Raw genomic sequence first — 17,500 nt, 5'->3', positions numbered from 1 at the left:
TTTTTTTTTGCTTGAAAAAAAAAGAAAAAAGAGATTGATGGGTTTTCAGAGCCGCTCACGAGAACCTTCGCTTTTGAATCAAGACTGCAGGAATTTTAAAAAGCAAAAAAAAAAATCATTTAAAATGAAGGTCCATCATTTTAAATAGCCGCATGAACACAATCATGTGTGTGTTAGTGTGTGAGTGTGTGTGTGTAGGGGTTTGTTTATTCGCATGTATTTGTCGATGTCTGGGTACTGCCAGGCAAACACAGCAGGACAGCCGGACTAACTCGGTTCAGAGTCCACAATCCACCTCCCCTTTGCACCCCTGTTTTCCCCTCCCCTCTCATCTCTTCACCCCCCCTCTCTCTCCCTCTGTCCCCATCTGCTTGGAAAGGTCAGTGCGTGTCTGGGAAAGGGGGCCTGAGATCTGCCATGCTTTATTAAAGGTCAATGTTATTCAGCAACACTTAATACACACACCAGACCGCTAATACACACACACACACACACACACACACAGACACTCACACACACACTGCACATACAGACAATATGAAGGCCAAGGGGAGGGAGAGTGTGTGTGTGTCGGGGGGGGGGGGGGGGGGGTGTATAGGATTAAGGGTCTATGGTTTGAAAGGGGAGAGACTTCTCTGGAAAAGAGATTTATGTGTGTTGGTCAGCCGAACTACCCACCCCCCCCCCCACCCCCCCCAGACAAAGAATGGCCCCCAAGCTCCATCTTCTGAATAAAGAAAAGACTATGATCACATTCATATGGAAAACACTCCAATTACTGGGACGTTCCTGTCTACGGAGCATGTAAACATGTGGTCTAATTCCTGTTCTTTATCTGTTTTGTTTACCTCATGTGTCTAATATGTTCATGTTTGTACCTAAATCCACTCTCCACCCTGGCTTTATCTGCTATATACACAGCACAAGTGCAAACATGCAGAGGTAGACAGGTATTGTGCAAAATAGTTACTTTTGCATTTTCTGTTAATAATATCTGTAAAGACAGAAAAAAAAAAAAAAAAAAAAATCTGACCAACTGACCAAATTACGTATTCATAAATGACCTCACTTCTCATCTCTTCTCGCAAATTTCAAAATACCAGATGGCTAAATCCACCGCTGGCTAACGGTGCTCATCAATAATGAACTAAATCTACTGTGTTACCCTGAAAAAAAGAAAAAAAAAAGTCTTAGCCTATTACATTAGGTACTTTGCATTCCCTCTAGACATTTCACCAAACATCTTACACCAGAATCAGCGATGACACCCTTAAGATACCACTATCTCATCAACTTGCCCTCTATCCACACGTTTCAAAGAGCAAGGCAGCTTACAAAGCTGCCGGCGGCTTACCTTTACTTTTCTTTTCCCTTTTTTTTATCTCCTTAGGTGTGCGTTGGCTAAGAAAATCAATAACTAATTGTATAGCTAGCTTCAGACAAATACAACAGCCTCACCTCTGTAAGCATATTCAATGATTCAGTCGTTGACAGTCATTGGGGAAGGAATGAGGTAAATGATAGTGCGGTGTGCGTTCATTTTGTACAGTGTAAAGTGTTGGCTATGTGCAGATATCTGTGCTAAGGAGAAAAGCTCTTCGTGCTGTGAACCGGGTGACCTCTTTTGGTCCTACGATGGTTTTTCGTGAAGTATGGGGGGAGTTGGGGGATGGATCGGGTGTCTACAAAGGGGAGTCCAGCTGGTTGTGTGAGAGAAGAATGACTGACAGTCCACAGCGACCCCCCCCCCCCCCCCCAAAAAAAGAAGAGTGACCAAAGAATGTTTTCTTTGGTCATACTATGCTAGAAGGTTGTCTGTTGTTAGCAAGCTATTTCTACAACTCTACTCTTTTTTTTTTTTTTTTTTTATGTATTCAGTTAATTGGTTAATCTGTGTGAATCTGTATGATTAATACGACATGTTTCTGTAATAAAAGTTTTGTAAACTGACACGAATGGGACACAGTAGTTGCAGTAGTTAGTGTTTAGCATTTACCGTAAACGATTCCACCGTTTATTTTGGTTTCATACTGGGATTAACAGTCAGTTTGCTTTTGTGTGTCCCATCTTCATTGACACACCAGCTGCAACTACAATGGAACAGAACAAAAAACAAACAGGCAGCACAATGCCCTCTACTAATAATTCTTCCACTAAGTGTGTGTGTGTGTGTGTGTGTGTGTGTGTGTGTGTGTGTGTGTGTGAACAGAAGGACAACCCAAAAATCTTGATGTCCTTGTATCATGGTGGCATCAGATCTTACAACAGTCTGATTTTGGGGGTCTCAACTGATCACCTTCTTTTGAATGATTCTGCAACCCCCCCCCCCCCCCCCTCCACTGGTTGAGACCCCATTCTGTCCCAGACCCGTCCAGACCCATCCACACCCCCCCCCCCCCCCGCTGTTTTGGTAAGAACATTGAGACAGTTTCATGCTCTCTGCCTGCTTACCCTCTCTGACCGAGACTGTTTAGGAGAGATTAAACACAATATGAATATCCATAAACAGAAAAGGACCTTCAGACTGTGTAAGCTATCAAATGCATATTTGCATCTAATCCCCCAGACAACCTCACCGTTACCCCCGATATACACCCCCCCCCCCACCCTCACCCCACCCCATCTCTTCGACCATCATCCAATCAGCATCCTCACAATTCTGTAGGGGATTATTTGGTGTGGTGCTGAATTATGCATGAGGTCCTACCCTCTGGCTTTCAACGGCACCTCCAAAATCGGACTTGGCACTCAGCCAGTTACGGCGGGGTCCGCAGCTGCGGGTCAGGAACAGGGGACCCCACCAAAAAAACCATAGCACTGTCTCTTCGTCCTAGGATGGAAGGGGTGAATGATCCCCGAACCCCTCCTCTCTGTCCCTCCCTCCCTGCAAAATATGGAATTGTCTCTTGGTCCGTAGATGTCAGGTGAGAGAAAAAAAAAAAGAGAAAAAGATGATAGAAAAAATTGTACGGGAGATGAACTTTGCCTGAGTTATTGACAAGGGGTGGCCATAAAAACTGGCGCCCAACTGTCTCACAAACTGTAGACACAGGCCTGAGCCGGGGGTCAACGATAAGATGACCCTTTTTTCTTTTTTTTTCTTTTCTTTTCTTCTCTTTTCTTTCTTTCTCTCTTTCTTTCTTTCTTTCTTTTTTCACCATACAAAAAAAACACTGACTGCAGATCCTAGCCTGCTGCACCTGGGCAACCTTCTCCTTGCCGTATGTGTGTCCTTATGTGGCGGGGGAGGGGGCAGGGTTGGGGTGGGGAGGGGGGGGGGGGGGGGGCGGGGGGAGTGGGTTGGGGGATGTGGGCACAGCAGTGTAGTCGAGAATTGTCTCACCAGCCGGGGTGGAGTTTCACTCTCCCGGTTCAAGGCCAGATTAAGAGTTTTACAGACCAGACAGGGAGTTCCGTCCTCTGTGTGTGTGTGTGTGTGTGTGTGTGTGCATGTGTGTGTAACATGCACAGGCGATGAGATCGTATGGAACTCTGTCCATATGTACCAGTGTCCACTGAACGTCCCCTAGGTCAAGTACAATCTTTAAACACATCAGACAGTAATAAACACGGTGTTCTGTACCATTCCAGAAAACACGCGTGTGTAACCAGGTCAGTAAAACCTCCGGTGCACCTTCAAAGTACCATTCGCGCCAGTTTGGGTCAAAGTTTAAGCCTTATCGGGGGAAAAAAAAAAGTAAGTCTTTGATGGTCTACGCAAAGTGGTGGTTTATAGTACTTGCGATGTTTGTAAGGCCTTTTAACATTTTGAAGCATGACTGAAAACTTAAAATACCTTAAAACACCTACCTGTAATCTAAAATATTAGATGTTGCTTATAAAACTACAGATATTGTCAGCGTAGCGTTTTTTGGGCCAATAAAAAAAAGGAAAGGAAAGGAAACGAAACAAAATAAATAAGTAAATCATGTATGACGCCCTGCGCTATTGCAAGTTTTTTTCTGGTCAGAAACAACATGCTAAGTGGTCAACGCTGAAGGACGAAAGCTTTTGCCGAGGACGCAAACGGAAAGAAGAGAGAAGAGGAGTAAGGAGAGGACAGGAACGAAAAGAGAAGAGCAGAAGAGGTGTATGGGGGGGGGGGGGGGGGTGGGAGTGCAGGGTGTGTGTGTGTGGGGGGGTGGGTTGCTCTGGGGGCCCTCTCTCAGACAGACATGCAAACCTCCTAGACCTTTTTCCTTTCTGTTGGTCTGCTTCAACAAAGCTGCTCAGTCATGTGAAACTTAATCTTAAGCCCCCCCCCAAAAACTCACCTTTGACCCCTATCCGCCTTCACACAAGGAGAAGGGGCCAGCACAGGGAGGTTTTGGGAAAAGGTCACGTCCCCCAAAAATCTCTTTGGGCACACGTGTGCAGACGTGTGTGTGTGTGTGTGTGTGTGTGTGTATGTGTGTCCATCTACGAATGTATGCATTCCTGTTTATATGAATGAATGAAGATCTCCTCATCCTAAAGAGCCTTTCCATTCTCAGACAAAACACAGACCCCTGTTTCTCCTCATTCCTGTCTCCTGTGGCTTCGGTTCTTGTCTGGACAAAGTTTCTGTCTCCTTTCACCTATTTAGTTCCCATCCTGAGAGGTATGTGCCTGTGTGTTGTGTGTGTGTGTGTGTGTGTGTGTGTATGAGAGAGCTGTCCTGTGTGATTAGTGCTTTAAGGAGGTTCCTGGAATCAAAGACCTCTTCTCTCTGCAGCTGCAACCAAAAGCCCTTTAGGTTCTCCTTACTAGAACAAACACACACACACAAACATACACACACACACACACACACACACACACGCAATCCAGGATTAGTGATACTAGGCCTTTAGATGGGGGTTCCCCTCTTATGCACGTGAGGCCTCTTAAACTGTAAACAGCGAAACAAGTCAAAACAGAGCATGTAATAAGAGAGAGAAGTGAAGGACTGTACACTACCACATAAGGGTGGGGTGTGGGTTTGTTTTGTTAAAGAGGGTTCAAGTGTTTTTGCCCCCCCCCCCTCCCAAAAAAACCCCCCCAGAATGTTCTTGTCATTCAGGTGAATTGGTCTGTGGTAGTAAATTAAAAGAGAGAGAAAAAAAGGCAGCGCTTGGAAAAAATGAACAACATTGTAAGTTCTGAAAATCTTGCGACTTATTCACCGTAATGGAAATGAATCCTTTTATCATTCTTTCATTCTCTCTATCACACACGAACACACACGCACACACACACACCAAACTGTGCTTTCCAAGGTGTGTCTCACATGACAAAAGGATCCTTTTTTGTGAATAGCAATCGACAGATCCTTTTCATAAGGTTGAAAACACATTGGTCTTAGCTGGAGGAATGGGAGAAGAAAGGGTCGAGACCTGCTATGGGAAAAGTATGCTTGCTATGCATGGGTTGTTTGGTCACTGGATTTGTGTGACCTGGCATTGTTACCCTTCTGACATTGAACTTGGGGAGATGTGAACTCAGACAGCAATCAGAGCTCAACAATCCTGACTCACCCCCTCACACACACACACACACACATTGACCTCACCAGCACTGCCCATTCTGAGACTTACAAGGCTTTATCTTAACTGTCAACACCTTAAAAAAAAAACAGGATCCTTTTCTATTGGTGGATTTTAATCTTACCCTTAGCTTGGCAAACACTGAGAGAAAGGACAAGGAGAGTGATTATTCAGTCACGTTGCCTTCCTGAAAGACAAGGAAGGAGGAGTGTGCAGAGAGAGGGAAAGGTAGTGGAACATACCACACACACACACACACACACACGCACTCATGTATGTGCTCACAGACACACACGCAGACACATACAGACACACACACACACACGCACACACACACACACACACTGACAGATGACCAGACAAGGCCAGAGACAGAGACCGATAAGACGGCGAACTTCCGTTCCCTACTTTATCTAGATGAAATGCAGGTAGATAAACACACCTGGTCTTTACACATACACACATGCACATACACACACGCACACATACACATCTAGACGACTAGTTAGCGACTTCACCTGAGAGGTAATGATTACAGGATAGAGAGGTTTGAAGAATCAAGGTCCAAGATATTCAGAGTTATGGCAGGGGGGTAGAATTAAGTTCAAAACATTTCAATTTTTTTACAGTTTTGTTTTGTTTTTCTATGCTGAACTGTATTTTCCTCATTAATTAACTCTAACTCTCTGACGCTACGAAAAATAATAGACAATAGACCGTCACCATTCATATTTGTTTTTGTTTATTTATGCCTTTTTTTCAGCACAAGTTGGCCAAATGAAAAAAAAAACAAAAAACAAAACAAAATGCAGAAAACAGAGTGGCATATCCAAAACAATTTAAGAAGGCAAAAAACCGACCAACCAACCAGCCAACCAACCAACCAAGAGAAATGCTAAGTGGTCAATGACCTTTGGTCATTTCAAACACACACAGAGAAAGACTGAAATATCCAAACAGAAACAGAATAAAAGCATATCGATTATTGAGTATTACTTATCTTCTGTTTTTAACAGAACATGTAAACACCAATAAATAAACACTCCCAAGTTATGAAGACAAAGTTCAAGTTCACAATAAATCAGCTTTCAGGTCAGACTTTGCAAAAGGGAAGAAAAAAAAATCTTTTTTTTTTCTCATTTAAAAAGTAAAACAACCAACTAAAACAGGCTTTTTTTTTTTTTTTTGCTTCCCTGTTTCCTTTCTTCTGTTTTACTTTTAACATGCTTTGCATATGAATTGTATCCCAGGTCAAAGTATAAAGAACCTCTCAGCTTATAATTGGTGATGGAAAAAGTAAAACTTAGTTGTTATAAGATTTTTTTAAACACCATTCATTTACTGACTCTTAATTCAATGAATATGACTTTTCTGTTGTTGTTGTTTTTTTTTTGCTTTGTTTGTTTTGTTTTGTTTTTTATCCAAGATGGCTGGAATGTTATGAGGGATACAAGGACCAGCAGTAAATTTTAACTTTCAAGAAAAAAACCTCAGCGACCACTTTGAGCTACTGCATATCGAAAAAGAAAAGAGAGATACATTAATGAAAAGATATGTACAAAACCCCTGTGTATCAGGACCGTGAGCATTTTTAGAAAGGATTGTGTCGAGAGACCATTCTATAGCCTTTTGCATCTCGACAACTCTATTTCTTGGAAACATACCCCCCCCCCCCCCACCCCCAAATCCAAACATTAAAAAAAAAAAATATTCACACTATATTATCCTGCCAAATTAAGAGGAAAAAAAAAAAGATTATATACTGTGGCAGCACATTGGGCTCTTTAAAGAAAAAAAAACTACTAAAAGAGGTATGTTCATATCTTTCAAGAGAACAAGCAACAGTTAAGAATACAAGCCTCTATATAAATACTAACATGCCTACACTAGGTGAACTATTAACCTTTTCCTTTCTAAATACAGACGAAGGCAAAACTGCAACGTGTCAGAACAGGAATAAACACACAAGTGTCTTTCCTATCTTTAATTCTCCCTAAATATTATTATTAATTTTTTTTTTTTAATTCTTAAATCTCTTCATGATGCAACCTGAAGATTCCATGTATGGCAAAGGTAAAAGCGAAAAATAAAGAAGAAAAGGCCATTTCCACATTATAGTAATTTACTGTAATTCCAACGCCCAACACTGCCAAGACATTTAAGATAAACACCCACAAAAAAAACTGAAACAATTTAAATTAAAAAAAAAAAAAAATCCTGCTAAAGATACCAAAGTATTACATAAAAACACTTAATCATTAATTCATTTATAAAATTTGAATACAAAAGAAAACCTTGCTATTTGAGTAGCAAGTTTGGAGTATTCTCTCTGAGACATGAATGTCCATATACGGACCCTGCATTGATACCAAACTCCCAAACTACCAGGCTTTTTTCTGGGAAAAACTGCTGGCGGGGAATTTTTTTTTTTTTTTTTTCAATTTTCATTTATTTTCGCACGATGCTGCTATGACATCTTGTCAAAACTGTCGACGTAAGAAGCAAAGTTTTCCCTCAAGTGTCCATCTGTAAACAGGGAAAAACTGTAGAGTGCATGATTTCGTCCTGTTGAAAGAGCGTCTCGTTTTAGACTCAACCGCCTGTACCTAAGATTAAGGAGGCAGATACAGATCTCCAGGCAGAGTGACAAGTGCTATTCGTTAATGTTAACTAAGGGGGACGATCTGGTGAATACAATACAGCGCTCACTGTGAAGGAGCCCACACTGTGAGAAAATAAGTTCGTACAGCTAAGTGCTTCTCTAAGGAACAGGGGTATATACACTGCAAAAAAAAAAAAAAATCAACTTAAGATTTAGAGGCATGGTTTTAGAATTAGGTTTCAGATATTCTTTACCAAAAAATCTGGGAATAAAACATTTGAAATGCAATGTTTGAAAAGAAAAAAAAAAAAAGATAAACTGCTTAGGATGAATTTTCACTAAGGAACATAAGTAGTAGCTTAGGCTTCCATCTTACATTCTTTTCTTTTGAAAACTGACCTTGAGTATGTCTAAGTTACATAGGGTTTGCTGTAGGGAAAAGTTTCTGAAGCCATCAAATATGTTATTCACGAAACATGTTATTAGTCACATTGAACTATTATTAGTGACCTTGTCAACAGGAACTGATAGAAAAAGATTTTCACATGACTTTCACATATCTCCATGAGTTACTTGGCTCTTTTGAAAACCACCCATAATTCGTACCATATATAAATCCAAACGTTGATGTCACTTATAAAAACCAAAACTATGGCAAGGTACACGTTTGCTGATAGCATCTAAGCTACAAAAAGAAATTCATATCATTTTGGGCAATCTACAAAACAATGCAAAAATTTTTTTCATGTAAAATGTCCAGATAAAATTTTGAGAGCTTAAATTTTGCAAACTGATGGAAAAATCGTTATTGTACCTTCCTGTTTGGTACCAAAAACACAAATAAATATTTTATCCAAATGTGAAAGCATGTATGTTGCTAACGAAAAGTTATACGTAAAAGAACACAATGGTTTACACTAATAATCGATATATATAGATATATATGGGATATACTGACATCGTATCCTTGCAATTAGTGAATTCACTTTAGGTACTTGATGCAAGAACCTTCTTTTGCACTGAAACATACCCATATTCAGTATCTGGCTAAGACTCCAAGCTTATGACAAATGGCAGGAACCATGAAAGCAGTGAAGATATGCAAGGCACTATTCTTTTTTTTTTTTTTTTTTTTGCAAATAACTGTGTAAGTTCAAATTTGTTCAGTACTCAACAAACAGTTTTGTTATTGTTGTTTTAACATCTAGTTGGTAGTTCATATGTTCTATTCCATTTGGACTAACCTCCCCTTAACGGAAAAAAAAAAATGTTTGAGTGTCATTCCCAGTGTGCATGTGATTCATCGATGAAGTACTTGCCTAACTATTTATAAACACAACTGTACATGATATGTAAAATATTAAGTTTGCAGCATGGATTTTGTCTGTCTTTTTTCCTGTTTTAATAAAATAAAATGGACCAACATTAACACAGCTACTTCTAATCAATTAAGCGAACACATCAAACATGCCATTGAGTTTGTTAAAAAAAAAAAGAAAAGAAAAAAAAGTACAAAACACTTTAATTATTGCACATTAGGGAGGCTAAAAGTCTTGCATCAATGCAGCGGTATTGCCCCGATTCATGCTCTCCAGCATTGATGTAGCGCATTTAATCCAAGTCCTTTTTTCCTAGGACTTTGCCAGAGAAAAGAAATATTCACTTCTCTACTCAGTTTTAATTTCATTACTCATTGACCGGTCACTGTGCCACTTTTTCATGTGTTTCTCCAGAGTGCTGTACACACTGAAAGGCATGTGGCATATTTCACATTTGTAAACGTCTTTTCCCATCTGGCCGTGTGTTTTCATGTGACGCGTTAGCTTGCTACTCTGGGCGCAAGCGTAACTGCACAGCTCACACTTGTACGGCCTCTCACCAGTGTGACTGCGTCTGTGCACAGTCAGGTTACTGCAGTTCTTGAAGACTTTGCCACAAAACTCACAGGTGTCGCTGCGTCGGCCATCCTTGGAGCTGGGTCGCCCAGGTAGGTGGGGAGTACTCGCCCCACTTCCGGTCCCGCTACGTCCGGAGGCAGCCCCTCCATCTAACTCGCCAGGCGGCGTAGAGAACCTTAGGCTGCCATTTTCTGAGGAGTGCTCTGAGGAAGAAGCGAAAGGTGATTGTCTAGAGTCCCCTAAGTTGAGGAAAGGGTCCTTGAGCTGTCGTGATGCAGCGTAGCCAGCCAGCCATTGTGAGTAGACGTTCTCTGTATTAGGGATTGTTGGGGTGAGGGGTTCTAAGTCCTTCTCCACCTTGATTCTTTTGGACAGGGGGCTAAGAGAGCCAGGGCTGCCTGCCAGAAGTTTTCGAGAAAGGTTTTCATTCAAAAAGGAGGCAGTTCCATTGACGGTGGCTCCACAACCGTCGTTGGCACGATCTGACTCCATGGTAGAATCTTCATCAGCTCCGTCTGGCTGCATTGGGTTCCCAAGAGGACCCCTTTTATGGGGGTTGAGAGCATCACTGTAAGGTAGCGTCACCTCCATACCCCTCTTGTTGCGGCCACTGCTGTTCTCGTGGTGCCGTGCTCCCTCCAGATTCAGGCTGAAGCGAAGGTCTTTCCGGTCATCTCTTTCATTCCCCATCTCCTCCTCTTCTTCTCCTTCTTCTTCCTCTTCTTCCTCATCTTCTTCTTCTTCACCCTCTTCCTCTTCTTCTTCCTCATCGTCTTCTTCTTCTTCTTCCTCCTCCTCCTCCTCCTCCTCCTCCTCTTTTCCATTCTCAGGTATCATGCCATTATTCTCAGTCTTGAGTTTGGCCACCACAGATTTGAGTGCACTAGTGGCACTGCCTAGCAAGTCGCTTGTGCCTGGCTCTGGAGAGCTGGCAGTCGACTGGCCATCATCGGACTTGGAGGTTGTGGATGAGGCCTTGTGCCGATGGGTCTTCATATGGCGTTTCAGCTTGCTGGCTTGGGTGCAGGCGTGGTTGCACAGGTGACATTTGTAGGGCTTCTCCCCGGTGTGACTGCGCCTATGCACAATCAAGTTACTCTGGAACTTGAAGGACTTGCCACAAAACTCGCAGGACTTCGCCTTAGGCGTCGGTGTAGTCGGCAGCTGCTGATTGGGTGTCAGGCGAGAGCCGGACGGGGACTGCGACGCCATGGGTTGGAATGGTTGCAACAACCGTTGCATTGGGCTAGGCCGGTTGGGAGACATCGGCGGTGAGGCACTGGCCGAGTTTCCCGCCAGTTCCCGCAGCCGGCGTGAGAAGTCCATAGCTGGCGTGTCCAAAGGAACGGAGTTGAGATGCATCACGCGGTCAAAGGCGCTTGGGTGGTGGGGCGCCAACACCAAGTCGTCTGGACTCAGGTGGTGACGTGGAGGTGGACTGAAGAGCGGGGGCGTCCGAGGGTACCGCGCCTCTCTGGAGGCTGAAGTTCCGTCCCTGCTGGGAAGCCTCATCAGACTGTAAGGACTGCCGTCTGCTAGGTGACCCGCATGCAAGGGAGGCTGGGAAGCACAGTCACCTCCCATCCCAGCTGCAGAGGCCACTCTGGGTGTGAGAGGACTCCCGGGCTCACTCTCCAGGTAGATGCGCAAGCCGTGTGTGTTCTGGGCATGCTGTAGCAGGAACCAGGCAGTGCTGAAGGGCTGCTTGCACGTTGTACAAGTATAGCTACTGGGCTCATCTTTATCTGTAGGTGAAAAGGGGGATAGGGGTGGGGGTGGGGTGGGGAGATGGGGGGGGGGGGGGGTGAAAGAGAAGGTCAGCTGTCCATCTGAGGAGGCTTAAATTTTGTTCATGTTTAAGTCTCTATGTCATATCTTTAATAAGCACACATGAAGGTTAGCAATGTTATCTAGGACATGCCTTTTGGAATGTCCATGTTTTGCATTCAAGAATTCACTGACATAAAAGAGATAATCCTAGTAAATGTGATTCATTCATTTAAAATTCATGCACAATTGTGAGCATTTGTAAGTGAACCATGACCTATTTTGTCAGTGGTATTAGCATGATAATAAACACTGATATTATTTAAAGATTTTTCGAACATCTTTCTTGTTTGAAAGGATGCTGTAACTACCTCAAATGAACAGAGAGAAAATCAGCAGTTAGACAACTGCAACACTTTTGCATCTCACCAACATAAAATTAACTTTCCATTGGTTAAATCAAGTCTAACAGCTACCAGCATGTTCTGACAGAATTAACATTTAGACTGTTAGACAGAGAAAATGTCACTCTTGGAGAGAGAAGTTAAAGGTGTTCGAGCCCTGGGGAGAACATAGCAAAAGAGTCATTTTTCAGACCCACTTGTCAGCCACTCCGTCTGTCGAAGAGCAATCTGACACAAAAGGGCCAAGGCTAAAAAATGTGCTCCCAATCAAAGCTCTTTTCTTTTTCTTTTTTCTTTTCTTCTCTTTTTTTTTTTTTTTTTTTTTTTACTGCATAAGAGATTTAGGGAGGCTTGGTAAATTATGGATCATTACAATCTACAAAAATTACAGTTAATTGCTGCCACCTGTGTGGGGTTTGACCTACTCTGGAGATTTTCCATCATAAAAAAGGCCAGTTTCTCTGTCTGCTTATTCTCACATTCTCGCCAAGCATACATGCCATGCTGTGAAGAGGATGAATGCACATATAATACACGAATCCCAGTCATAAGAATTCCTTTCAACATCTTCATGGACAAGAAAAAAAACACATACATTTATCTTATGCAGGCGAAGATGTTCAATAACCTTATGTTTGAGGTTTGTTTATAATGGTAATCGTGAAAAAAAGGCATTTCATGTGAAGCTTTTGGTTCAAACCCTGCCTTGTACCAGAGGCATAAAACACATCCATGTGTTATCTGACTGTACAGTCTACTAACACAATAATGACTTATGGACACATAATAGGCACTGTCCATATATACTTTATAGGCTTTTAGCAATACATGCGAAATGTATTGGAGGCACCAAATTAACACTATTGATGGATTGCGCAAGCCTTTGAAGACGAACACAACTGAATCATGCCTACCTTTCTTTATTCTGACACACGTCTCATCTTATAAAGAAAAGACGCTAAAAGCGCGGGGAACAGCTGTGTCGTGAAGGTGTCACACAAGTCAACACCTTCCAAGGACATCTGCCACTTAACGGAGTACATCTCATTTGATTATGCTTTATAGGCAGCCGGCGTTTTTTTTTTTTCCCCCTTTCCCTTTGCTATATAATCATCCCACACAGGTGACTTTTAACACCCCCCCCCCCCCCGCCCCCAGTTCTGAGAAGACGACAGCAGCCATTACTGATGGCCTTGTCTGAGGAGAGAACTTATTGATCAGCCACGGCCTTGTTTCTCTGAACACATCCCTGACAAACCCTGACTGCCCCTTCAATAGCGATCCGTGAATGAAGGGCGGGGTCGGGGGGTTGGGAGTTTGGGGGGTGGGGCTGTGGTGGAACTGGTGGATCCTGATGATTTGTTGACCATTCAAAGATTTCAGATCAAAATAAAATGGACACTTTCCTGCCACACCTCGTCGCTAATATGGCAAAGTTACAGCGTTAGCAATAAACGTACATCGGTACAGTAAACGATATATTGCCTCTGCTAAACTCAAACATTACGACAATGCTCACCCACAGTTTTGCCAATGTCTTAAACGCTTTCCTGAACGGCCATTTGGCGTAAACTACATCTCTGAAATTCCTAAATTTGACCAGATAATCTTATGAATGAAGAGTGAATAGGAGAACCTTCTGATAACATTCACGTACAACTTTATAATATCCAATGCAGCACCTTTAAAAGTTCATGTGTTACTCCAAGCACTGATGCTGAGAATTGTGTTCAGCCATTCAGCCGGACTCAACGTGGGTCTCCACCATTGCCATCAGTATTCTCAAACTGTATTGTACACCAGATGTCCACACACAAACACACACACACACACACACACACACACACATTTATCCATTGTCCTGGCATGGACTTTTGTGGCACACCAAACGACTGACCACAAATAAAGTCCCTTCTGACCAATGCTTGTCCTCGGCCAAAGCCGCATGCAGGAAATGCAGATTACCTCCAAAAAAAAAGAAAAAAAAAACAAAAAGAAGAAAAGACTAATCCATGCTCTAACAACGCTGGTTCAAAACCAAGACCAAGGTATCTTTCTTTACAGATGAGATAGATCTAAGGACAATAAAAAATCTTTCTACATGTTGTTTGACAATAGCAACACTAATATGCCATAAATTTGTTCTTTCCGAATGAGGATTAAAAACAAACCAAATATCAGTGACATTTCTGTTTCAGTGAGTTGGCCAAACAATACAGTTTCACACTGGACAAAACAGGATGAAGGAATGTGTGTGTGTGTGTGTGTGTGTGTGTGTGCATGTGTTCTGATATGCCATATGTTTGTTCTCTATCAATGTGGATAAAAACAAACAAATATCGGTAACATTTCTGCATTTCTGTTTCAGTGAGTTGGCCAAACAATACAGTTTTGCACTGGACAAAGCAGGGTGAAGGGATGTGTGTGTGTCTATGTGTGTCTGTATGCATGTTCTACAGTAATGAGAGGCCTTGTCTTCTGAGCAGCCTTCTTGGGTTGAACTGCGTTTGAACTGACCAGGGTAAATTAACCGTGTGTGCAGATGATCAGAGATGGACCTTCACACAGTGAGCCTGGCCTCTCTGTTCTCTCCAAGATCATCTCTCTCTACTTGCAGCCACTTAATGCCACGAGGCAAGGTCAATGCTACATTTCAGTATTATCAAAGACTCACTCTTGGTTTACACAAGGGCTATGGGGAAACTCATAGCCTTTTCTTTTGCATGTGTTTAGCGTTATTTGCATTAGACATTTTCTTTATTCCATTCATCTGTATTGCGTTGTTGTGTTATAACAGAGGATGCTGTAGAATGGATCAAGAAGTTCAAATACACTTTCTGGACTGTACAAATGATGAACAAAGTGATCAAAAAACTATTACACCTGCTTCAAAATGTCTATAAGCCAACATAATTTATGCTTAATACATTTCAGCGTGAGCTTTTATTGGTCACAGTCATTCTCTGCCTTCAGTAGGAGACATTTTTGTGCAGATCAAATATATATGCTAAAGCTAAATATGCTACTTTGATCTAGATTATGTTCAGAGGACCAAGACATATTTTGGTTCTTCCTCCTTACAGGTGGTCAACACGACAAGATGATATCATCAAAACCTCCGGGAAAAGCTCTGTGCTTGTTTTCTTCTGAACTACCGCAGACCATATCTGACCATATGAAAACAAACCCCTGTTTCTATGAAAAAGACAGAGATAGAAACAAAAAAACAAAACAAAAAAAAAACGACGTCAACGTGAAGGTTCAAGTGAACGAACTCGTTCTTTTATAACCAGATTTAACGTGTCTTCGGTCTGCAGTATCCGTTCGCTAGCGGCCCACTCACGTGTCACAGGACGGAGTCAGTCACACATTTACATAAACACACACACAGATAGCATCAGAATGGAACCGGTAGGACCGGAGCTCGCGATGCGAGGCCCCTCAGCGGAAAAAAAAAAAAAAAACCTGTCAAAACACGCTCATACTGCCCTCACCATTTGAAGACCACAGCAAGGTATGAGGGTACAATTACGTACAATTTGTAGGGACATAATTGCACTTCACTCAAGCATCCGTGCCCTTGTGCCTGACTCTGTTTTAATCTGGAAACACAGTGATTTATTTTTTATATTGGGATACAGTGCTGGGATATACAGGCTGTGTTGGACAAAGCGAGAAAATGGATACTTGACAGGAATAATTGATTTATTTTCTTTTTTTTCTTTTTTTTTTTTTTTTGCAAGTTCAACTGCACATCAAGCTAAAGGTAAACACACTGGCAAGATAATATGTCACGTAACTCAATCCTTTAATAATACATAAACACTTACACACACACACACACACACACAGACAAAGGCCTCATCACCATAATACGGTAGCAGCAGCGGACAGGATATAAATGAAAATAGTCCCTCAATCCCCCATTTCACTCAGAGAAACTCAGATTCTGAGTGAGTAAGAGCAACCATTTTGGGAAAGGGGCCACACAGGGAACCCCAAGCGAAGGGTCAGCAGTCACCGTGGCAACGAACACTAAGGGAAGCAGACGGTGGTAAGAGGAATGAAAGTGTTGGTGGAGGAGGGGAAGGAGATGGTGTGTGTGTGTGTGTGTGTGTGTGTATCTTGGGGGGTGGGAGGGTGGTATCGATGTGTTGACTGGGGCGCTAGGAGCAGCTGGAGGACACTGGGAATCAGCCATGTACAGGAGGATGTTGCGGATGGAGCTAACACTTCTGTTCCTTACGCCATGTGACGTGAAGTGAGAGTTGCGCATACACACACACACACACACACCACACATGTATGTGGTGCTAAGGGATTGTTAAACGACTACCTCTCCCTTTGTTGCTTTTCTCCACATTGCCACCAATAACTTTCTTTTTTTCTACATCCCCTTTGCCAATCATACCGCACCTCAAGTCAGCGTCTAGACTCGTAAACATACTGTTCCCAAACCTGGCATTTAGGAATGCAATACGCACCATTCTGGAGTCCACATTTCCTGAGGGCACGCGTGTGAAGTCCAACCATTCTTGATCTATTTCTCGGAAGAAAACATAGCGTCTCTATCAGGATATACGACCCCTCTCTCTTAAAGGAAAATCTATGAATACAGTGCAGTGTCCACTACCGCTAAGACGTTTTATAGTGCCCCAACATTTAGACACAGTCTTACAAAGGTTATTTCAAGAAGAATCTTTTTTTCTTTCTTCCTCCCTAGGAGAAGACCAGTGACTCTGAGAGAGCATGTGATAGCAGGCCTACTGAGGAAGCCCATTCAGGGTAGCCCCTTGGGCAGAGCTCTGTCACTGGGACCTGCACAAAAAGACCAGTGTTCCCAGTTCATGCAGCAGACACAGGGTCAATGTTTAAGGCTCCCCATCTGTTGTCTCACTGCTCACAGCCCAGTGAAGTGTTTAACATTCTCCTGCTTTGAAAAGCTTTGTTCTCAGTGACAGATGATGAGAAAAAAAACAGATCCTATGACCAAACCTAGAATGTATGAATATAAATGTAATACAAATGTATGAATATAAATATATCAAGAGAGCTTAATCAGATGAATGCTTTTAAATGAATAGGATTTGGTCAATATTCGATAATAATTAGAAACAGTCAAGGCCAGTTTCAATCCATTTCCCTGTCATAAATGCTAAGTTCATGTTAGCATAGTACGCTATGGCCTTGTTGAAAATTTTTGAGACAAATAAAATAATTTCCAGATTATTATTAAGCGGGACCCGAGGTATTAAACTGTAAAAGCGGCATTTTCCAAAAGCTCCTGAGACTTTTTGTTGATGTAGTCATTCATGGACACGAGAG

The 17,500-nt window shown here is 42.3% G+C and overlaps 1 protein-coding gene across 1 annotated transcript in view; it reads right to left on the bottom strand.

Moving 5' to 3' along the window:
* Positions 1-9,773: 9,773 nt before the first annotated feature.
* Positions 9,774-17,500, bottom strand: part of bcl11ab (BCL11 transcription factor A b) — a 25,112-nt gene continuing 17,385 nt past the window's right edge. The window contains exons 3-4 of the mRNA XM_030782395.1: positions 10,751-11,749; positions 9,774-10,678 (exon numbers count right to left, since the gene is read on the bottom strand). Of these exons, the coding sequence (XP_030638255.1) occupies positions 9,774-10,678; positions 10,751-11,749 (1,904 nt within the window). The remainder of the gene's footprint in view (positions 10,679-10,750; positions 11,750-17,500) is intronic.

Source organism: Chanos chanos, chromosome 8 (genome assembly GCF_902362185.1).
Source record: "Chanos chanos chromosome 8, fChaCha1.1, whole genome shotgun sequence".
Lineage (NCBI taxonomy): Eukaryota > Metazoa > Chordata > Actinopteri > Gonorynchiformes > Chanidae > Chanos > Chanos chanos.
This window is presented reverse-complemented; position numbering and strand designations above follow the sequence as displayed.